The sequence below is a fragment of the Podarcis tiliguerta genome, assembly GCF_965153285.1.
Source record: "Podarcis tiliguerta genome assembly, chromosome: 1".
Lineage (NCBI taxonomy): Eukaryota > Metazoa > Chordata > Lepidosauria > Squamata > Lacertidae > Podarcis > Podarcis tiliguerta.
In genome coordinates this window covers 76,457,036-76,482,013 of record NC_139534.1, presented here as the reverse complement: position 1 = coordinate 76,482,013, position 24,978 = coordinate 76,457,036, and the positions used below count along the sequence as shown (strand labels likewise).

Here is a 24,978-nt window from a genome sequence, read left to right as displayed (position 1 = left end):
GGGCTTTGAATTTGGCACTTTTTCTGCCGCAGATCCTTTGTCCCCTGCTGCTGTAGGATTGCGCTGTTAAAGTGAGTGAGCTGTTCTTCCAGCTGCATATTACAGTCGCTTTGAAAACATGGTACTTTTTATGGCTGCCTTTTTTTCCCCCATAGCCGATTGCTTGTCCTTGAAAGATCATTTTCTGTTTTATTGCTAATTATTTTCAATTATACGTAATAAGGACATCTTGTGCTATACCATTTGGGTAATTGGGGGATCTGTATCCCTGGCTTCTCCGCTTGTTTGCCTGCCTTTTAAGAACACCTTCAAAAGTGCGTCCTCCTTGGTATAGTTGTTGCATTTAAGGTTAACGATAGCATCTACTTTAAATGGCTTGATGTGGAAGGCTTTTTATCTTGAAGGTATCTTGTGAAAATAGCAAGTCAGGTTTCCAAATCATGAGTTCTAGGGAATCTGAAATGTGGAAAAATACTGAGGCTAGCATGCAAAGAGAATATAAATTTTGTACATTGCAGTGTCCTGCACAGCAGCCAGCAGGGGGAGCTTCAGCATGCTTCAGATCCACGATAGCCCCGTGAAACTTGCATGCTTTCTCTCTTCACACACCCTCCCCGCATTCCTTTTTATGGTCTCCTTAACGTGTCTCAAGGGTCTGTTCCAAATTGATTACAGACAATTTGCCCAGGATTTCGTAATGAACACAGAAGTCAGAAGTGGCGCCATTGCGGACCTAAAAGAGGATGAGGAAGATGGTTACTTCAGCTCATATGGCCACTATGGGATCCATGAAGAGATGATAAAGGTCAGCAAATCAGTAGAAGCATGTCTTTCTCGCCATAAAGATGGAAGCCATGGGGGTTTGTCCATAAGTACACTGCAGCATAGTTAGCTGCATTTTTAACCCTGACAGTACTTCCTGGTTGTTGCTCTGTTGAAAGCAAAGGTAAAAAAATAAAATTAAAAACTCACAATAAAAGCATGAAGGGGAAAACACTATGGAAGAATAAGCACCCAGGCTCAAGATGCAAAGGGACATGCACAGTCTAGTCTTCCTTTACACTGTCCAGAAAGCCACTCGTAAAGGTTTGTGGATTCCCTGCAGAGGGATGCAGTGCAGCACCAAAACAATTTGGCCAGGAATGAAAACGGTTTATCTCCATAATGGAAGATACTTTGGATATAATTACTTTCAGCTCATTTGGATATGGTAGATCCTGGTGGCTATAAAAGTAGATGGTTGAAACGGAAAGATGAAAGTACTGATGGCCTGAAAGGTACTTTGTTCATGAGAACAATCCATAACTTTGTCAGAAATGTTTTTGTTCAAGAGATAAAAAAAAAACCCCTGTGTGTGTGTTATACTACCCCGTTATCAGAATTTTTTTCGTGAGGGTTTTACAATAAGATACAACAACATATCTATTCTATATAATTGTAATATAGAAAAATCCACGTAGGATTAGGCAGCAGGTGAAACTTGTGGGACGTAATCCCCTGAAACCAGTCAAGTACAACATTCCTTGTTTTCCTATAGTGGACATGCAAGGGAATTTTTGGTCCAGCCAGTCAAAATTTCCTGTTCCTCCCGGCCTGGAACATCCTTCTTTGCATGTGACTAGTGGGTAGCCGTGACCTTTCCAGACCTGGTAAAAGGCCAAGGCATGCTGCCAGTCTCTCTCCTCTTTTCCATCTTCCTTTTGTCCTGCAAACTTTCTGGTCTGCTAACTGCAGTCATTAGGTCAACCTACATATGGGGTAAACCTCTTTGTATATGCTTGTAACTTTAAGCCTTAAGCCTGCCTTTAGGGATCACACTGTGCTCTGCCTGATCGTGAGTAAACTTTCTTTTTATTGCTTATGAACAAGACTGTGGTGTCTTTATTCTTTTAGGAGGGATTCAAGGGGTCTTACCAGGAAATTAGAACACAATTCAATCGGGACAAGCCAGATTGAATTGCGTATTGTCTTAAGAAACTTGCACGAGTTTGCAACTAGTTTTCTGCTCTTTAAAGGGGAGTGCACTCTGATGAGTAAAGGAACTTGCTCATGAGTAAAGGAAGTGCAAGTTAGGAAGGATATTAATAAACAATATATCCTCTCCTGCCACCCTGAAGATTCCCACAAAACTGAAAGCACTTAACATGCTAGGTTCTGTTAAGTCACTGGAACTCTAGATTCTGATCTATGTTATTCTTTGCTCTTATACTACTCAGTTGCTATAATGGAAAATATTCCACCTCTTCCTTCTGGGTCTTGTAGATCCCTGCTTACACAATTCATTTATGTGCAGGGCCTATTGTAGGTTTAGATCTTCAATATATACGAAAAAGATTGGGGGAGTGGAACCTGTCACTCACTAGGTGCTGTTGAACTCAATCTTCCATCACTCCCAGTCAACATTGCCCGTGGTCAGGGGTGATGAGGAGTGCAGAGCAGCAACATCTGGAGGACCCAGGTTCCTGGCTTATTATTGTAGATCAGGGAATGCTTGAAAGCAAGTTAGCATAGGATCAACATTCCAGAAGTCTGAGCTGAGGTTGTCATCTGTATGTGGATGACATGCAGCTCTTTTTCATCTGTCAGTACCAAGACAGTGGAAGAAGCCCTGAGCAGATGTTTTGGGCACCTTGGAGATAGATGGTGGTAAACAAATGTACAAGACAAAGACATCATGGGTCAAGAAATCTGCTGATCTGGGTGGTAGAACAGAAATGATTCTGGACAGGCTTGCAGTCCTCCTAAAGGGCTAACTTACATAACCTGGAAGGCTATTGGATAGACCACCTGCACTCACATGCCCAAGCCTTAAGGCTGGCATCAGAGGCCCCAATATCAGATCCATCGGCGAGAACTGCTAGGCTGGCCCTGCAACTCTGGAATATCTTTCCTGAGAAACATGTTCATTACCCTTACTTGCAAGTCTTTGGAAGAGCTCTGAAGTCCTACAGTAGTACCTCGGGTTAAGAACTTAATTCATTCCGTAGGTCCGTTCTGAACCTGAGGTATCACTTTAGCTAATGGGGCCTCCTGCTGCTGCTGCTGCTGCCGTGCAATTTCTGTTCTCATCCTGAAGCAAAGTTCTTAACCCAAGGTACTATTTCTGGGTTAGCAGAGTCTGTAACCTGAGGTACCACTTTATTTATTACAGTCTGCATATAGATAACTTTATGTTGCCATCTTTTAAAAACTGTTCAGTTTGGTGTTGAAGTATTAATCTGTTGGTTTATCTGATGGTTATTTTTGCTACTTCTGTTTTGTTTATTATGGTTTAGTGTTTTGCAATCTTACTGGATTTTTTTAAAAATAGACTATATATAATACCTCAAAAACTGCCTCTCCCCATATAAACCTGCCTAGACTCTATGGTCATCCTCTGAGGCTGTTCTTCATGTGCCTCCTCCATGTGAGGTCCAATAACACGGGAACTGGCCTTTTCTGCAGTGCTCCCCATTTTTGGAGTGCTGTTCCCAGAGAGGTACACCTGGTGCTTTCATTATATATCATGTGCCAGGCAAAAATGTTCCTCCTCAACCAGGCCTTTGGCTGATTAATATTTTACATGTGTGTGGGAAGGGGAAGCTATTGTTTTTGTTTTAATTACTTGTGTTTTTATCTTGTGAACAACTCTGAGATCTTTTAATAAAATGCAGTATATAAATCTAATAAATAATATGTAAACCGCCTTACGAAGATGACTTAGCCTGAAAGGCGATTCAAAATATCCATCCTATATAGCCCTTTATATAGCTTCTGAGGACTGAACATGAGACCTTTTTCATGCAAAGCATGTGGTCTGCCATTGAGCTACAGCCTTTCATGTGCAATTAAGGGGTGATTAAGCTCCACATGGTCTCAGATGTGTTAATTTAGATGTGTTAACTCAGTGTTAATTTTTTATATATATCTTGGAGGGGAAAGCAGGATTAAATGTTTATACATGCCTTTTCCATTGTTGGGGAGGGCGGACTTGTTAACACTGGATTTGTCAGACTATCGTTTATGGAAAATATTGCGTATGTTTTAAGCACTTCCCTATTTGTTCTGCACAAGGACCCAGGTTTGCCAGTTTTTTTGCTGTTGCAGCATTGCAAATAGTCTGTTTTTCTACTTGAATTTGGGCTTTTAACATATATAATGGATTCCCTCTCTTTCCCCCTCCTCCTTTTTACCGTGTAGGAATAATATTCCTACACAGAAGCAGAGGGGGCAGTGGCTGATGGAGGGGGGAAAGAGGAGTTAACAGTGCCCCAAAATAAATGACTAGAGGTTTCCTGAGCAGCCGTGCATGTAGTGAAGACAGCAGTTGGAAATCTATTGATTAAGTTCAGGTAGCAAAAAGTAGTGAGGGTGGAAGTCTGAGAGATTCACAGTTGACTGCTCTTGTGACAGACAAAGAGAATTTTAATCTTAGGCAGTCTCACGTAATAGAGCGTCAAAGTAGTGGACGCAAATAAATAAATAGCTCCTAATCCTCAAAAATGAGCATTAAAAGAGACCCAAATGAATCACTTCATTTCAGATGTTTGCAGTAAGCAATACTGAAATGCTCTGTTTTTGTTTTTTTTTGGTTTTGTTTATAACTTGCACCTTCCACTCAAGTTGAATCCTCAAGATGTCTTGCAATCAGTGATGCGAAACAATAATTAAACAACAATTTGAAATTGGCAAGGACCACAACTAAGTGGCATAGCTTAGTTATGGGACTGTTTGCACATAGTGCCTGGCTTCTGCAGGTCGGACTGGGAAAATGTCTTACCCAGTCCTTATGGAGCTGCTGCCAGGCAGCATAGACTCTTGAACTAGATCAGGCAACTGGTCAGTTTTCCAGCAATAGTATAAAGTAAATAGCATCAAGAACACATTCAACCAAATGCACATTCAAAATGCACATTCAACCAAGCTTCTTTTTACTTGCTCTCTGCATATGCCCAGTGAGATAGATATCATAGGGCAGCAAGTTCCATAAACCTTGCACTGCTGATGGGAAGGACCAGTCCCACGTTTCCATTCTCTGCATCTCACATGGCACAGAGATGCATAGCATGGCCTTTCCTGATAGCTGCGGCTCTTGACAACACCTGGGTTCATGCAAGAGGTGGTCCTTCTAGATATCTAAAGCTCTGTATAGGGTGTTGGGAACCTGTGGCTCTCCAGATGTTGCGGAACCACAACTTCCATGAGCTCTAGCAACCCTGGCCAATGGTCAGTGATGATGGGAGTTGTAGTTCAGCAACTTTTGGAAGGACGAGTTCTCCACACCTGGCATAGAAGATTTGGAACCTAAAGGTTGCTTGTTTTTTCAATATGTTAAAATCTTTATAAACAACCATTTCATGTTGCATTCTCAAATTCTTATTTATAAATTTACAGAAGCTTACAGATATGGTAGTCTAGCTCTAGTTGTTATTTTGCTTTTACAAACTCAAGCTCTGGAATATTGGTTGCTGCAGAGAATTGTACTTTCAGCATTTTAGCATTGCATCCAGTGCTGCAGTGTCCAATTTGTATGCAAGCAAAGGTTCTTGCCTTTTTTTAGCTGTTCTCTGCGCACTTTATACTCCCTTCTCTTCTTTTTTTGACCGCTGTCATAAGGAGCTAAAAATAAAAACCTTTGCTTGGCTGATTGGTTCTCTAGCCATTTGCAGGGATAGTAAAGCATATGGCTTGCTGGCAGTCTTTTTCCCTGCCTACGCATATTAAAAGGAGTGATGTTAGTTGGTTGCAGAGACAAGCTACATAGCCAGATCACGTACCGATGTACTACATCAATTCAGGTGCGCGAACTGGAAAAACACCAGTATATCTCTAGTCACGCTGAGTGGGCACTGGAGGCTTTTTCTGAGCTTGGCATTTTGTAGAGTGACTTGCACAGCTTCTGAGATTCACTTGGCTATGTACCTTTCTTGGTTTATATGCACTTGCTGAAAATAAGATTTCTCCTAGAACAGCATGCTTTGCTACCTAGAGCTGACCAGTGGCCTTATTTACAAATAGAAGCAGTATGTTACTTTTCTCGTTTAATATGACTTCAGTCATTCATACCCCAGGTACTAATATTCAGTAAGATTTGTGTTGGACTGCACTCAAGAAGCAATGTGCTTGATTCCTGGTACGGTTCTTTAAAAAATGGGGGAAGATATATATATGAACCATACATTAAATATTTCCTTATGAGTAAAAGCGACGGGTTATATCTTAGTACAACAAAACTTCAGTATTTCATTTATACCCACTAACTTTGTCATAACAGGCTAGACATGAATTTGTTCCTTCCTGATTTTTATTTTTTTAAAAAAAGGACCGTTAAACATGTCTCTGCTTAGAAAATTCCAAAACTTGGTTTGTTTGTTTTTAAAAAATGGAATACGGTAGGGAACATTGGAAATGTGACAAAAGCATTTTATTCTACTGTAGTAAACTGTAAGTGTGCTCTGAACACGTCTTTTTTATTTCAAATAGGATAAAGTACGCACAGAAAGCTATCGTGACTTCATATATCAAAACGCCCACATCTTTAGAGATAAGGTAAGTGGGCCAGCTTTAAAGCTCTTAATGTTCTTGCGGTATGGGACTCTGCGGTAATAAAAGCCTCTTGGATTGCATTCTTTCTAGAATTGGGAGACTGATGCTTTGACAGGGCTTTGATTCAATGTACTTGGGTTCTATTACACAGAGAGCATTATTATACTGCTGGAGGGTGCAGAGCACTGATAAGAGAAATTGCTGATCAGCATTGTCATTGTTCAGTGTGCTGTCTTTGAGTGTTCATTAATTATGATGGCATCGTTTTGTTAAACCTTTCCTCGTCTACTGTTCTTTAAGTGGCATCTGAAATAGGCCACATATACCCTTATTTACAGTAATTCAAGGTAATTTCTAACCTGTATCTTGCATGATAAAGGCGTCATGGCCAGCCCTAAGGAATTGGGTTCTGGAAATAGTTCAGATTCCATTGTTTTCTTGTGACTGATACCTACATAAATTAGGCTTTCCTGGGCAGTGTATAAAAACCCATTGTTGTTGCTATCTGTCTTTGCTGGGGACTGTATTCTGCTGTTATATGGTGCTAACAAGGATAAGTGCATGAAAGAGAAGAATGCTCTAAATACGTGGCACAATCTGTTCCCCCTAAACACATACAGCAGGGACCCACAGCTGGGCCTTTTCCATTGTCTCCTTCATTGGCCCTTGGCAGAGAATATATAATGTCAGTGCATTGTGACGTGCCCTCAATGAAAGGCCTGTCCATATATTCCATACAGATACATGTTGGCACTACACTTCTATGCCCCGGTTAAAATACGTTAAAGAACAGATTCCTGATTTTTTTTTTTTTCATAATGCAAGTTAATTTATTTGGGAACATTTCAACAACATATTTATTCTGCGTTCACAGTTTTTGCCTGGCCTTGTTAAGCAACCAGAGTCCTTGAATGAGGAGCAGTGTGTTTTCCCCAGTCTTGTGCTTTGCCTCTTTGAGAAGTCCGCTCCTGTCCTCTGCCTTGGAGCTGGAGAGGGAGCAAGCTTCATCCCCATAGTTGTGTGAATTTCTAGGGACCATCTGTGTTTCCTTCTCCAACTACAAGCATTTTAATTTTGCCAGTGTTGCAAAATTGGCAGAAGGAAGTAAGCAGACCAGTTCCAGCAGCCACCCATTCTACTTTATCCGCCACTTCCATAGTTAAAAAATATATACTGAGTAAGTTTGAATATATTTCAGGTGAATTAAGAAACATAGAAGTAGCAGTGCCAGCTATCTTGGGGCTGACCAAAGGTGTGAAGAACAGCTTGCCTATGCATTGGTTTAAGGACTGTCCTTTTTCTTTTTTCTTTTTTTTTTTTGGTTGAGAGAGGTTTTTTTGATACCTGTCAGAACAAAAACCTGGAACACCAGTTTCTCTGTCAAGACCCTGTTGATGTTTTGTCACTGACCCTACGTAAATAATGATTAACATTACCATATTTGAGGGTAGCCTTGCATTCAGAAATGTGAGGCTAAATGTTCAGGGATTTCATGCATTTAATAGAATGAAACAATGTAATTTTGAACCTTTCAACAACAGTCTCCCTTTATTCTCCCCAAAGCCAGTCTTTATATACTTGACTGACAGATGACAAGGTGAAATGGGTTGCTTTACCTTTTACATGGTGATGCATCCAGTTACAGTATCATTCTCATGATTCTTGATGCAGTGTATCATCAGCTACCATTAGCTGTTGTAAAAAAACAAACATAAAGGATTGAATGAGATACCATGCTATACAGTGGTACCTCAGGTTAAGAACTTTATTCGTTCCAGACGTCCATTCTTAACCTGAAACTGTTCTTAAACTGAAGCACCACTTTATCCAATGGGGCCTCCCGCTGCTGCCGTGCCGCCAGAGCACGATTTCTGTTCTCATCCTGAAGCAAAGTTCTTAACCCAAGGTACTATTTCTGGGTTAGTGGAGTCTGTAACCTGAAGCGTATGTAACCCGGGGTACCACTGTATATTGATACATGTTGTATTTATATTTATAATGGAGTGTGTAAAGAACAAAGCAGTATATAAGGAAGGTAAATTAACCAGACAGTTAAGAGTGCTGCGGTCATAATACCTAACCTAAATATCTAGGTACTTCTTCAGATCTTTAATCTACACTTGGAAGCTCACTGCTGTAAGCAAACGGCTGCTTTATGCCTAACCCAAATGATCTTCCTCTCTGATTTTTTGTGATTATTTAAAAAAACAAAAACAAAACACCTCATCATAGCGTTTGCTATTCACCTTGGAAATCTCTCTGGTGAAAAATCACTGAAGGGTCTATAATGAAAAAGAGCTGACAGGCCTTTAATTACAGACCTGTAAATGGCACCACTGGAATACAGTCAGAGCCCTCCATCAGATGTTGGCAGTCTGAATAATTATCTGGTGGCTGAACACTTGTGTGTCCAGTTATCTGGGAATCTGTCTTGTATTCCCCCCCCCCCATGCTCGCCAGCTCAACTTGTTTTCAAATGAATATAGGTGGGTGTTCTGTGGGAGGAATTCAGTGTTGCACTCTTCTGATCGTTTCATCAGCGCAGGCATTTCTCCTTTGCCAGGCAGAACAATCCTCCCTCTCCTACATTTTATTCTGGGGGTTCTTCTGGCTCTCCAGAGCATATTTGGGGGAGGCACATGGGAGGGAGTAAACCCCATTGCACTAGCAGGAGCTCTTACACTGGTTTCTCCTAATGTGCCAGGTTAGTTGAATTTAGGCCTGTGTGTGGACATGCACATACATATGTATGATACACAGTCATGTTAACTCAGTATTGGACCACATATTCTACATAGATAGCTTGAATTTATCATAGGAATGATATGCTTTATTATACTGTCCCAGTATGTTGGACAAGTAACATTCTTACCTAGCTGCACTGTGGTGTTGGTATTGCTGATTTTGAATGTTTTGGGATCGCAACGAGATTTCAGAGGCACCATAAGTACATTATTTGCCTGGGGGTTGTGTGGGTTCAACCTGTGGGACATTGAGATGTGGTTTTTTTGAATATTGTTTAATGCCAAGTTGTTCAGATTTGTCAGTATAGCTTGCGACACTCTGCAAAAATTGTTTCAATAGCTGCATACGACCTGTGTGGCAGGAAGTCAAGAACCTGTAGATGTCTGAATGTTGCTAGACTAAAATTCCCATAATCCCTGACTGCTGTCCATGCTGGTTGGGGCTGGTGGGAGTTGGGAGTCCACTTGGAGGAGTACAGGTTCTCTAAGTCTGCTATGAGGTGTACAGAAGAAGAAGAAGAGTTTGGATTTGATATCCCGCCTTTCACTCCCTTTAAGGAGTCTCAAAGCGGCTAACATTCTCCTTTCCCTTCCTCCCCCACAACAAACACTCTGTGAGGTGAGTGGGGCTGAGAGACTTCAAAGAAGTGTGACTGGCCCAAGGTCACCCAGCAGCTGCATATGGAGGAGCGGAGACGCGAACCCAGTTCCCCAGATTAGGAGTCCACCACTCTTAACCACTACACCACACTGGTACAGTGGACGCTCGGGTTGTGAACGTGATCCATGCAGGAGGCATGTTTGCAACCTGCAACGCTGCGTCTGCGCGGCTTGTGATTCAGCACTTTGCGCATGTGCAAATAGCCAAGTAACCCATTCTGGTACTTCCGGGTTCGGCGCAGTGCGCAACCCAAAAACGCACAACCTGGAGTGTCTGTAACCCAAGGTATGGCTGTATTTTTTGCTTCCTGAGAATTTAATCCATTGTGTTTCTTACTTACCTTTTATTGAAAACTTGCAAACTTTCACAAATAGGTTTTGTGGCTCCATTATAATGGCTTTGTAGCATCACCAAGTATCGCCACACTAATTCTTTCATTCTTTTTTCTGTTAGATTGTCCTGGATGTTGGTTGTGGAACTGGAATCCTTTCCATGTTTGCTGCCAAAGCAGGTGCAAAGAAGGTGATAGGAGTAGACCAGTCTGAAATTATCTATCAAGCTATGGACATCATTAGGTAGGAGAATTTTAGAAACTTGAATTCCCTGCGTTAATATTATTCACTATGTACGCACCCATTTTTGGGTGCCCATCTGCATTTAAGAGTGGCACTTTATATTTTTAAGTAACGCTAATTGTCCCCTGTACATTGCCTGGCTTACTGGCAAGGGATGTTGTTGCATAGTTCACTTTCTGTACTGTCAGCAAAGCCTTTATTTAAATTCACCACTAGGTCAAGGGCAGCAAATTATTGGATCCAGGGACATGGCCCAATGTTTAGGAGCCTCTAGCACTCACTGTTAATGGGGAAAGGGAAACAACATTTGCACCTAAAGCGGCAAAACAGCTGCCTTTCACAACATTGAAATTAGATTTCAACCCTGTTTTTTATATTGCTTGTATTCTATACCCACTTTGGGATAATCTAAAGACCTTGGCAAATAAGCTCATATATGGACATCTGATTGGGTGTATTTCTAGCTCTTAAGGTGCAAGATGTAGAAAGTACTACTATTGCAGTTAAGGCAATTAATTTTTTCAGATCCTGCTCAAATTGGCGGGTTTGAGCACGTTACATGATGTGTGCAATACCTCTATCATGGAACTGCAGTTTCTACAAAGAGCAGTTATCTAGGCTTATCCTTTTTCTGAAGTGCTGCAGGCAGCTGTTGCATTAAGAAACTGCCATTTGGACTAATTTTTTATTCCTTCATTACGGAGTACAGGAAGACCTTGCTACACTTTGTATCTGAGATAATTATGGAAATACCTGTCAGCGCAACAGTTTTGGAGTTGTTTGATTTGCATGCCATGGTAGGGGCAAAAGTGGGATTAAAAGAACTAATCTTATGACAGTGATGAATGATTTCTAGGAGTACCCAGTGAACAGTTGCTCTAAGGTTACATCTGCTGATCGTAAAATTGTTTCATTTGTCTCTAATTCACATTAAAACAATTTGTAAGAGTCTTGTTACAGACTTTCAGAGTAGCTGTCACAGCCACCCATTTTGAATACATAGTATGCATTCAGACGATCTTATCTTGGCTTAAGTTGAGATATATGAGTGCACCTTCCATGCTCCCATTGAATCACCACATTTTCCCTATTGTGTTCATGAGTGAACAAGCCCAGAAGTATTCAATCCATACTGGGAAACTATGGTTAATGGCTTCAAAGCAAGCCACGATATGAAGCCATTGTTAAATTGTTTTCATATCCTGGCTTGTTCCAGGGCTGTTGGCCATGATTTTCTTGTTCAAACTGAGGATTTCCTGGAATGTCTGCCTAAGCTGAGAAGTGATTGGCAGTGAAGGTTGGTCAATCCCCATTGATCAGTAATCAGTCACCAGAGGCCAAAGTGCTTTGAGTGCCACCATGAATGTACTTTAATTTACATGGAGGGCAGAGACTGGGCTCATTGTTCTGCATGTACAGTCCCCCTAGGTGCTGTATCATTGTTCACTTCTGCGATGCCCTATGTCATTGGCTATGTGTAAAATAAATCATTTTGATATCTCACGTGGTAAAAAGTCCATTGCTAAATTCCTGAGCATCATCACTGCCGTTTTCCCCCCTTATCGTTCTTTTGTGGGTATGTTAGGGTAATGCTATTGTTGGAGCACTTGTGAATCTTGACCAGAAGGTGTGTAACATTCTCAACGTTGTGCTTGTAGACTCAATGGACTGGGAGATACTATTTCTTTGATCAAAGGAAGAATTGAAGAAGTTGATTTGCCCGTTGACAAAGTGGATGTTGTCATATCCGAGTGGATGGTGAGTGCACAAATATGTTCTCTTAGATTTTATCAGCAATACTTGATCTGATTTCAGTGAACTTTGTCACTGTGTGTTTAAATTATATATATTGTCAGATGTTTCGGCATTATGTGTGGGTATGCCAAGGGGAGGGCATTACTGTGGAGGCAGTAATGCTTCTGAATGCCAGGAGGCAAGAGTACTCTTCTGCCTGGCCACTGTGAAAATAGGATGCTGGACCAGATAAGCCACTGGCTTCATCCAGCAAAATAGTCTTATGTTCGTAATGAACAGCCAATATTTTAATTGTCTGTTCATATGTGTTCAGCTTCTACTTATACAAATTAGCCTGAGAAACTGATGCAAATTATGTGTGATTTTTGTGTGTGTAAACAATCCAGGAAGTGTGGCTTTGTGGACCCACACACAAATTCATGTTCTAGAGCTTTCTATTAACATGACATGATAGTGTATCTTTCAAAATGCCGCATTTCCATAACACAATGGGTAATGCGGTATAAAAGGAATACTAGAAACCAGGACAGAAGCGCTGTGATTGGGGTGGGTTGGATACCAAATTGCATCATAGTTATTCCATATAACTTTATTGTTTGAACAGCCAGATAATTATAATTGTGATGGCATATACATCTGGAAAAACTTCTCAGAAATAGAAATAGCTGGTGAGTGTTAGAAAAGAAGTCCTGCTATTTTTATGCATATATTTGGGCATCAGATCAGCTTCTCTAATGGTATTGCAGCATGGACATTTGAGACTTGCATAAAGCCAAATATCCTTGGGAAAATAGAGAGCCTTGTGGTAGCAGGCAATGTTCTGATCCATTTATTTGAGGAAAATGTTCCTTCAAAACAGTGGAATGAAGTGGTGCATCATAATGAAAAGGTCAGAAGTATTTTTTTGTGGGGGTGTGTGGAGAAGATCTACTTGCTTCCTTCTTCAAACTTAAAAGTGAATGAATGAATAGTCACTTGCCAGCAAATGTATTTATGTTTCTTGGATGGCTAGCAGCCCTGTGATGATAAATATTGTAGGCTGATTCCATTTTTCATATCATACATAATTTATGGAAGTCTAATAAAAACGTACGTGACCTACTTTAAAACCTAACATCTTTTGAAGAAACTGTGTTGATATACTCCAGTAGAGGTTTCCTGCAGAAATTTAGGGAATAATGCTGCTTTTTGAACATAAGATTCTGTGTTGTAACAACATTAGACTGGAATAGACACCTGCTTATGTATTTGATTATTAACTGTTTCACTTCTGTGCTATTCTAGCTCTTCTGTTTTACTTAAATACTCCCGTTGCACACTTGTACTTGAATATACATCCTTTGTTTGCTGGTGAGATCTCAGTGATTGTGTTCAGATGTACTGCTAAATGTTGGTTTAGTGCTATCCTCCTCTCTAGTTCATGCACACTCTCTACCCTCATGGCCGAGAGGAGAAGTTTGGAAGCTTTTGCTATTACTTTTAGCTAAGTACAGCCTGTTACCTCCAAACCAGAAAACATTGTTTAACACTGTGATTGGTCTCATAACCCATAGTTTGAAGCAGGCTTCTTCAGAAATTGACCACAGTTGGTTTTGAACTTTATTTTGAAGGAAGCAACAAGCCATAGCTAAGCAAAATCTGAACTTTTCTGAACTGTACTAGCAAGAGTGCAGGAACCTTGAAAGGAAGAAAGATTTGCATAGCACTAAACTATGGTATAGTTTTTCTGTCTATCTTGGTGCTAACAGAGGTACTTTAAATATCCTAAGTTGCTTGTACTGTGTGTGAGAATCTATACAACATGAACTTTTTTGGATGAAATCCTTTCTACAATTATTTGGGAATTAGTCCTGTTGGAAATAGGACTTTTTACATGCAGAGTATTGTACTGTTAAGCAGTCATGTTAGCAAATGAACAATAATGTTAAAAATCTGCTGCTTTTAGAATACACTGCAACAATACTGTTAGGAAGACAGATATGAAATAATTGGGGCTAATATTGTAGTAATAGTTTCAAAAGCTTTACTCATGCACTAGAATGGCATTTAGAAGCACTTAGAAGCATGTGTCAGTGTTTACACACAATGCATATATTTTTGTGCTAGTTGGAAGCTAAGAAATGTGTCTTGGGTATCATTCATATTGCAGGAGCAGTGGACTATATATCTTAGGTGAGCAGGCTTTGTGAACAAGGCTGCTTTGTATGCAGTCAGAATTGTGCTCCTGTTCCCTCGAGGTACAGAATTTTAAGAGGTAATGCTGTTTTACAGTAATTAGGGTAATTCTACATTCAGTAGTTAACTGAAATGAGAACGGCTGTGCAATATGCTGGTGCTAGTTTTTCAGAACATTCATTTTATCAGTTGAGGGAGATGATTCCATGTGTATGTACACCTGGGAGGAAGCTTTTCAGCACAGGCTTCACATTTCACCCCATGTCTAGATTCCTTAAATGTTCCTACTGGAAATAATGAGTGCAGATAGCAGAACAAGCAGAATGCCTTAGGGTTATGGGCTGATCCCCCCCCCCAAATTATCATGCTAGTCTTGAAAGGGGAGACTTTACCTTTGGAAGCATGTTTTAGAATCTAGGACAGTTTGCACCTATGTTTGATGCATCTCTCAGGAGGACATAGAGTTGGCAGTGTCCAGGACTGTTGTCATATTTGAGGTAGACCTCCTCAAGCAGGTTTTCCAATGGCAAAGGGGTAGGCAGTGCCAGGCAGCAACAGGGATGGGCAGTGGCACTTCTCCATCCTCTTGGTACACCTTCAGTCCAGCCTGACAACGAGAACTACTGTACAAGACATATGAACATAACCAAAGACCTGCTGGATCAGATGAAATGATAGCTACCCAGCATCCTATTCCCCACAATGTCCAAACACATGCCAGTGGGAAGCCCTCAAGGAGAAGGGCAAATAGGGCTCTACCACTGTTACTCCCAGCAACCAAGCATTCAAAAACTTGATTCTTCTGGTCCTGGAGGTCCAAATAGCCACCAACTGCATCCTTGTTTCCTCAGGGTGTATGTGGCCTTTGAGGCAGTTGCTGTCTTTTAAGATGGAGATGACTAACCTAGCCCTTCAGCTAATAGCCAGGGGAGATGGGAATTAGTTCAACATCATCTGGATGGGCGCAGGAGGACCAGCTTTGCTTTAAGAGTGGCATATGTTTCTCTTGTGGCTTTTGTTATCACTGCAGCATTGTTTCAACTAGGATGGAGGTGGGGAACCTAAAGTTGTTGGACTTCAACTCCCATCAGTCCCAACCCAGTATATCAGTGGTCAGGAATTAAGGGAGTTGGTTTCCAGTAACTGTCTAGAGGGCCATGGGTTCCCCATCCCTGAACTCAGAACAGATAAGCAGGAGGAGTAGGTTAAAACTAATTGAAACTGATTTGAATTAAACAGTCCTTGGGATGTGGATTTCTTAAAAAGACAGTGTTAAAATGATGACCTTCAATATATTTCAGCTTCTGATAATGTCGGGTGTAACCAGTTTCTTTTGAGAGATGTGATTTCTTGTAAATTGTTATAGCCTACTTCAATTTTGCCTATTGTGTCTTTTATGACACGAGCTTTCATTTGAAGCAAGAGGCTTTCCTTCCTTGACAAAAAGACCCCCTCCCAATTCTATTTAAAAGTCAAATTGGGCACAGTAACCTTTTTTTCCACCAGCCAGGACAGTCTAATTTGATTTAAATTTTCCTGCTTCTTGATGTAGAACAATTTATAACTACAGGAATACACCTCAAACAATCCTTTTTATTGCTTACAATAGTGTGCTTCTATAAAGAGAAAATGATTTCCTCCTTTTAGTTCATCTGATTGGATGATATTCTGCTAAGTCATACTTCATAACTTACATCCATAGATTTCATTGGCTCTACTGGAATAGGAATGAGTTGAATATCACCCAGAGTGAACATGTCAATTGCATGCCATGGTTTTGCTGCTCACCTAAGTCATTAATATTCTGCTCACATATCTGTTCAGTACAGAACCCTTTGCTGTAATTAATTTTGAAGGTGCTAATGCGAGGTTTTTATTTTTTTAAAAATCCTGAAGCTTGTCAGTGTAGAAGCAGGAGAGTGCCTGAGTATCATAGGAGAAAATGTCAGGTATAATTCTCTTTCCAGATGGCACCCCTACAGGTGAGGCAGCAGCCTGTGAAATTACATTCTAAATTATACCAGAGATGAGCACCACACATAGAGCAATGCATTCAGAGATTAGTAATAAATGACTTGATTCAATATGAGGGATAGTTTGTTAGTGAGATGCAAGGATGTGATATTTCATGAGAAGTAAAACTTGCAGGACCAAATGCCAGCGAGAGAACACAATGTTTATTGAAAACCAGAATAGCTGTAGTTTGACTCACCTTTTCATACAGCACCTGACAGCATAAAAACATTGTGTTGCAGCCAGTAGTGGTTTTAGGCTAGTGGGTAAAGAAGATCAGTAGGTGATCTGAGAGGCCAAAAATATATGTTGTGGGAGAGATGGCGGTTCATTACTCCTGCCATAGATTATAACAATAAAAGTCAAAATCAATTTTAAAAAAACGAAAACAAATGAGCAACAAAAGATCTCTCAATGCAGTAGCCATAAAACCTCAGTCATTTAACCAATTAAAGATAATTTGCACTTGTGTACATTCTTGCTGGGTTGGATAAAGTGAAGCACATTTGGTCAAAAATCCTAATTTTGCATATACTATGCCTACATAGTATGAACTGATGGTGACTGACCAGGAATGAGACCTTGGAAATGTAGAGGATAGCTTCATGAAGATGTAGATCTGGATCATTAGGAAATTCAATCATTAGGGATTGAAAATAAAATAGCCAAGACCAATGCCATTACACAAACCTATGGTAGAAATAAGTTCTGATCACCGCACCTGAAAATCATAGAATAACAGAGTTGGCAGGGATCTTGGGGGTCGTCTAGTCCAACTCCCTGCAAGGCAGGAATCTCAACATGCTGTCTCCCATCCAATATAATACCATACCAACCCCTGCTTAGCTTTGCCAATGTGCAAGCAGTTTTATTGCTGCACCGAGTGAGTACTGTAGAGCTGGAAAGGGTTTAGAAAAGGGCAACCAAAATGATCAAGAAGAGGTTTGAATAACTGCCCTACAACATTCGGGGCTCTTTCGTTTAAAGAAAAAATGCTTGGGGAGGGGAATGCAGGAGACGTGATCAGAGGGATTTAAGATGATGCCTGGCATAGAAAAAGTAGATAGGGATAACTTTTTCTTTCTCTCCCATGATCCTAGAACTCTGGGACATTCATTGATGCTGATTATCTGAATATTCAGTGTGTAGTTAAACTATGGAATTTGCTTCCACAAGAGGCAGTGGTTGCCCAATGGCTTTAAAAGAGGATTAGACAAATTCATGCCTACTGATGGCTGTGTTCTATCTCCAGTTTTAGAGCCGCTATGCCTCTGAATGCTTGCTCAGTTGTCGGGAATAACTCATGGGAAGAGCACCGTTGTACACAGGTCCTGCTTGCAGGCTTCCCACAGGCGATCTGGTTGGCCACTGTAAGAACAGAATGCTGGACTAGATGAGCCTTTGGTCTCATCCAGCAGGGCTGTTCTTACACTAGCTGAGGGCTAGTTTTTGCTCTATGCAGCAAGTAATTCTTTCTGACAGCATAAACATCGTGCACACTCACAGTCCTCTGACCTGCCACTTTGGGGAGAACAAGAGGGAACATATACTGAGCCTCTGTTCTGCAAAGGCAGGGAATCTCTTCAGAGACCTACAGTTTTACTGCAATTTGGAATGTGGATGGGGAAACCTACACTAATGGCAATAGTAGTGGGAATTTATTTCACAACACTGCGTATTACACAGCACTAACTGTTAAAGTGCTTGTGGAAGTAATTGTGGAAGTACAGCAGGTATCTGCAGTAGAGTAGAGAACAGAATAACTTTCAAAGGATCCTCCAGTACTTGTGCTTTGAAAAACAAATTTTAAACTGAAAAATGTATTCAAACATGGAACTTGATTAAATTGATATGTAGCACTGTCTCCTTTTCATTGTGGTGCTTTTTTCTCCCCTTCCTCTCGTTTTCCCAGGGTTATTTCCTTCTCTTTGAGTCAATGCTGGATTCTGTCATTTATGCAAGGGACAAGTACCTGGCAAAAGGAGGCTCAGGTTAGTTCTAGAATTCTAATAAATAATCAAGCTCTGGGGAAACCTAAAAGATTTAGATTCTGCTATGCATGACTAAGAAAGTTCTTACCTGCGATGAAAAATGTTTCCATTAGCAGAAGCTCCAAGGCATTCATTTCATTGTATGGGTAATACAAAAGCATTAATGGGATACTTGGGCCTTAAATGAAATAGCGTTTTCAAGAGCACTTTGACTTCTTCAAGATATTGAAGTATAAACCTTGAAAGTTTATTTTTAAAAATCAGTAAATAGCACAGCAATAAGGTAGTCGGAAACTGAGCATTGAAATAGCTACATTTATCTAACTCAGCTGGGTAGCTAACTAATCTGGCTAATTTCTAAAGGTTCATTAATATACTGGCTATTCTGAGCACTCCTCCCATACATTTGGGAGGAGAAGTTTGGCAGTTTTTGTTTCACTTCTACTGAAGCTTGGCTTGTGATTGTCTGAAGCAGTATACCTCTGAATACCAGTTGTGGGTAGGGAGAGCTCTGTTGCACAAAGTGCCGGACTAGAAGAAACTTTGGCTTGATCCAGCCTGGTTTTATTTCAAAAACCAACTCTAGTAACTTCAAACCATGGTTTATGAAGCTGCCATGTTAAATTTGCCAGAGTTCATTCTAAACTAGGATCCCTGGTTCAAGCATAACAAATGAAACTAAACTCATACAAAGCCTAGTCTTCCGAACACGTGAGAGAGAGTGTCAGGAGTATAATGTATACAATCTCTATACTTAGGTTGTGCTCATAGCAGTTCATCCACAGGACACTAAACTCTGCTTTTGGCATTGCATGTAGATGCAGCTACTGTATGACTACAGAAGCCCACTTTGTCTTTAAAAGGATGACACCATTTACCATGTTGACTAGTTGCCTGGGTTAAGAAAGAATTAGAGGAGTACAGTGGTGCCTCGCAAGACAAAATTAATTCGTTGTGCGAGTTTTTTCGTCTTGCGAAGCACCACTGCATTTAAACACTAACAACGGCGGGGGGGGGGGGGGAGAAGCAGGACAGCTGCCGCAGCCGGTACCTCAGACTCACCTGCGCGTTGTGGCCACCGCGCGACGCGGCTGCTGGAGGGTGGTGGGGCTCAGGAGCGCGACTCTGGCTGCAACGCTGGCTGCTGGCGGCAACGGCTCTCTGAGGGGAGGGCAGCGGCGCGAGGCAGCCGGAAGGTCGGCCGTCAGTTGGAGGGAGCCGGAGGAGCCGTCAGCCAGAAGGTGGGAGGGAGCCGGAGGAGCGGGGAAGCGAGCGTGCGTGCAGTGACCGTCGCCATGACACGAGAGGCAGGGCCGTTTCGTCTAGCGAAGCAAGCCCTTAGGAAAATCCGTCTTGCGCAGCACCTCAGAAAACGAAAAACCCTTTCGTCTAGCGAGTTTTTCGTCTTCCGAGGCATTCATCTTGCGGGGTACCACTGTACTAGGGATCTCATGCCTGGTAATCTGCTTTGGTTATCTTTTCCATTCATAAAACAGTCTTGTGTGCCTTAAAAGTGCCACATAATACTCTTGTTGCTCTTGCTGTGAGAGGCTAACACTGTGACCCCTCTGGAAGTTCACTTGTTTGAATAAAGACCCGATTTTCCTTTTGTGGTGTATTCAAGGAAGTGGGAACCAGAGATGATAGTATGGTGTGGTGTTGTGTTTTATGTATCTCTTTAATTCTGAGTTTGTGTTTACCTTTTTATGCCACCCTGGAAATGGAAAGATGAATTAATACATACGTATGCAGGGTTTTTGTTCTAAATTGCACATTGCTACAGAATCACCTGCCGTAGTCATATAATAAATTTGATAAATTATAAAAACCTAGGCATGCCATTCCATAGCAATAGTAATCTATGGGTGTTCTAATATATTTCTTCCCTTCTAGTTTTTAGAGTCCCATGCATTCATCACATTTTATTTTACACTAGTCTTTTTTCAGTACCTAATATGCAGGCTTTTATGAAATTGAAATCTGAGTATTTGTTCTTTTTTCCTGTACAATTCTCCAGAACTCCGAAAAACTGTTTGCTGGAAAACCAGTCTCTGTAGCAATGATAAAAAGTGAAACATTGGCAGTGCTTGTTTCGTGCTGCAAAACCACTGGCTAGCTTTCTCTTCCTAGTTTATCTATAGAAACTGTTCTAAACAAGCTGAAATTCTGACCTGTGAGTTTCTCCTTTGAAATACCTACATTCTCTACTGCTGTTTCAACTGTTTTTCTCTATGACTAGGTCAAGGACTCGGGCAGAATTTTATGCCCTTTCAAGTTGGAGCAAACACCTGTTTGAGTTGTTTCTTGGTGGGAAATTGGTTTTAGTATTAGAGACCTGATAAGCACTTGGATATAGTTTGGCCCAAACCAAAACCCGCTTCATATGTATTTTCATTCCTTCTTCGTGCTTACAGAGTTAGATTGTGGAACATCTAATTCTGACTTTCTGCAATAGGAATTGTTGAGTCATCTGTGCTCACTGATCCACCTACTAGCAATGTGCACAGCTGGATGGCTTAATTAAAAATGGTGCTTAGCCAGGGGAAATATTTTCAAGGCAGACTGCAGCATTTAAAGCATCCTGGGAATTTGGACCATTGCCCATCTTGTAGTATTATAAAGCTGCCAAATATTGCCACTTCATGTTTTATATTTGGCATGTCTCTGTCCAAAATAATAAGAGAGTTGCTCTTTTACTCTACTGTCAAACCATGGGAAATATTAGTGGGGAAAGCTCTGTGTCTGTAACTAAGCGCAGAGGGGAAATAGTAATTTGAGTTGCTTGAGAGAAACACGGATGGTACAACAGGTTGAGGTTCAATAAAATTGAATTATTTTCTACAGCCTGCTTGCTTTTCCTCTTGGGTGAATATATAGTTTGAATATATAGTTTTGCAGAACCTGAAGAAAACAATCCTTACTCGAGTTGCAAATGGTACAGCTGTGCATTTTTAAGTTTTTCCACCTCCAGTTCTTAGCACTAAGCACTAAGCCAGTGCAGCCAGGAAATTAACATATTGTCTAAGACAGGATTAGGCAACTGGCAGCTTAAGAAGCAAATCTGGCATTTTGTAGTGGTGGTGTCATTTCACAGCCCCAATGGGCTGTTCCTGTTTGTCTGTCAGTGGAGCTGTAGGAGGAGGAGGTGGTAGACATCAAGTTGCATTCACAGAGGACTTAGATTGAGTGTGTGCTGCTGTTCTATGTGTCCTCTCTCTGTTCTTCTACTTTTCAAGCAGGCAAGTGATGAGTATAGCTTTAGGGAGGAGAATATTGCTGGGCCAGCATAATGAAGGTTATCTCTGTCCGCTTCTTCGTAGTTAGCTGCCAATGCAGTGTAGAATGATGTAAATTGGTTGGTAAGAACTATGTTCCCTCTTCTAGTGAGCTGAAAAACTGTTGGTTTTTCTGTTCAGTAGAAATCTAAGAATAGTGGAATGGATGAGAATTCACTACCATGGATTCACTTGACACAGGAGCTGTCTCTTTTGAGTATAGTCTGGCTATTACTGATTGTCTGGCAGGGTATTTGTGAGCTGTTACTGATATAGGTTAATTAGAAATGATATTGCCGATGTCTCAGTATTTGATGCAACAAATTTTATGACTGCATTTTTGGATTATACAAATGCTTGTGATGCATAGTGTGATATGAGTCAACAGAATTTCTATACAGGGAATTAATAGATTTAATAGAATTTGTTAGAGATGACAAAAAACAGGAAAGAAGGCCTGTCGTTTTATAGTGAAGCAGGACTTCAAGAAATCCCTTATCCTACGTTACTAAGAAAGCGGTTAACTGGTTTTAGGAAGTCACTTCAGTTGAAGTAGTTTCCTGCAGCAAAGAGGGAAATGGTAGCAGATCTTTGGAAAAGGATAAGTAAATACACTATGGATTGATAATGTAAAATATACATAATATCCCAGTACTTTTGAACCAGTGGCTTGAACTGAATACTAACATTGACATAAAAAAATTCAAATGACTTTCAGGTGTGGCTAGAAAACAGTTCTTTGCTGCCAGACCTTTGCTTTTATTATGAGGCGGCTTGTTTGTGTTGGCTAAGGGAATGGATTGTTTTATAAATGCTCACATTTTAGATTTGGAAGGCAATGATATTAAATTCAGCTAGCATGCATGTCTTTGTTATGGGAAAGCTAAAATCTATAAGAGTTATGTGAACCATATTATTAGGAGGAATTTGTACAAAGTGGGGGAAATATTCAAACCTGTTAGAAGGAAAAACTCTCCTATGGTTATTGCCAACTGAAGCAATTACATTCAAGAGCATCAACATGGATAGACAGTGGGCATCCTATAGATACTTGCTAGATTTCACAGGGAATGAACCCAGATTGAAACCTATGGAAGAACTAAGGAGCCATGTTACTGATTGGTTACAGTATTATCAACTTTATATGTTTAAATTAGATAAGACCAAAGCTCACAATTTGAAAGGGTTATTGCAGAAAAAGGAAAAACTATTGTCTAAAATGTACAAACTTTTATTGGAATGGGAAACAAAAGGTGAGCTGGTTAAAGCCTCAATGACCCACTGGGCAATTGATATAGGGTATAATATAGAACTAAACCTCTGGGAGAATCTTTGGCAGAAAGAGTTGAAATTCACAGGATGCTATTTGTTGAAAGAGAACTACAAGAAAAGAATTCATAGATGGTATCCAACCACAAGTAGACTAGCTAATATGTATAAATTGGAATCAGATTTGTGTTGGAAATGTAAAGAAATAGAAGGAACTTTTTTTCATATGTGGTGGGCATGCAAAATTGTTAAAGAATATTGGGAAATGATATAAAATGAGATGGGGGGGAAATGTTTAAAACAAGGTTCCCCCCAAAACCAGAGGCATTCTTGTTAGGAATGGTGCAGACAGAGGTGCCCAGGTCTCAGAAAAACTTAGTTATGTATGCAACAATGGCGGTTCAGATCTTGTTAGCCCCAAAATGGAAAGTGAGGGAGGTTCCTAGTAAGGAAGATTGGCAACTTAAGATGTTAGAATATGTAGAGTTATCAAGTCTAACAAGTGAAATAAGAGAGCAAGAAGAACAGATATTTAAAGAGGAGTGGAATTTTTTGCTGAGTATGTAGAAAATACGTACACAGTTGAAAACGTTCACAGTATTACAGTAAATTCAACAGTATAATATATTGCAGTGGGATATAAGATTGGAGAACTTAATTAGATGGATATACAATATATGCAGGAACAGTGGGTAAATTAAAACAACCTTGGAAGGGGAGGGAGGGAAGTCATTGAATGGATGGTTATAATGAAAGATGTTCATTTTGAAATGCATAATCTGAAAATGTAATAAAAATTATTTTAGAAAGAAAACAGTTCTTCACTTTGGGGACAGAAAAGATTGATGAGTGAAAATAGATGTTAAGCGCTTAATATTTATACTCCTTTCTCACTCCCAATAAAATACACTAATAGTTCTCTAGCCTGATAGTTCAGTTCATTTAGCAGTATTTTAAACAGAGCTCTTACACCTTCAGGCACTTGTATCTGATGCTCTAATGCCAACTAGTTTAGAAGGTTAATGGAGGCTTTATAGATGGTTTCATTTGTTCCTCTATAAATCAGCCAGCAGGTGGGGTTGAAACAGCAGAACGTCCACAGTAGATGCAATTTACTTTTGCATCATGTGTAGCAACAGACCGATAATTCTGTCAGACACCATTGAGATAAAAATATGCTACATTAATTTTAGGGTGGAACTTTTTCAAGAGTTAGACTAGAGGTCCAGTAACCTCCTTGCCCGGTGGAAGGAAAGATGGAGATTTATAAGGAATATGCTTTGATATAGTCTAGTGCAGGTTATTATAATCCATGAGATTTGACATGACAACAGTGTATGTGTGTGTGTGTAACCTGATTAATGGGAGTGGTACTGGCATGGCTTCTTTTCATTTTTGTTATTGTTAGTTATTAATGGCCTTCCATATATCTAGGGCATGCACAAAATATAATAAAAACTAAAAGCAAGTAAAACACAAAAAGGTGTATCACTTTTAAAAAAAAAGTTTTTCTTCATTGCCCTTTAATTTCTGTATCTCATTTCTGTTCTCCAAGACATAAGCATAGGTTGCCTTCAAACTGAAAAGAAAGGAAGAAATGCCTAGAAACTTCTCAAATGGCAAATGTGACCAAAATGGTGAAAGTTCTGCCAAAGCAGAATATGTTGGGGCTGAGGAACATGATGCTCAAAATTAACTAGCTGTCAGATATACATGCATATATCAACTTTCCTTGTTCAATACAATGCCACTAGCTTAACTGTACAGCTCATTTAGCAGAATTTTAAATAGGACACTTCCTCCTTTGGGCAGTTGTAGCTCGTGAGCTATTTTGCCAACTAGTTTAAAACAGTTGTTCACAGTACCTTTCATCACAGTGTTTCATATATTCCAGAGAAGTTAAAAGTTTACATTGCACCTTTGAGGTAAAATAGATACTGCAACCTTAGTGTACAAGCTGTGCTGGCTGAAGAATATTTAGGCTTCATTTATGCT

At 40.3% G+C, this 24,978-nt stretch overlaps 1 protein-coding gene across 1 annotated transcript in view; it reads left to right on the top strand.

Annotated features, from left to right (window-relative positions):
• Positions 1–24,978, top strand: part of PRMT3 (protein arginine methyltransferase 3) — a 57,964-nt gene that overhangs the window by 7,811 nt on the left and 25,175 nt on the right. Inside the window, exons 7-11 of the mRNA XM_083434612.1 lie at positions 676–805; positions 6,463–6,528; positions 10,384–10,505; positions 12,164–12,263; positions 18,361–18,439. Of these exons, the coding sequence (XP_083290738.1) occupies positions 676–805; positions 6,463–6,528; positions 10,384–10,505; positions 12,164–12,263; positions 18,361–18,439 (497 nt within the window). The remainder of the gene's footprint in view (positions 1–675; positions 806–6,462; positions 6,529–10,383; positions 10,506–12,163; positions 12,264–18,360; positions 18,440–24,978) is intronic.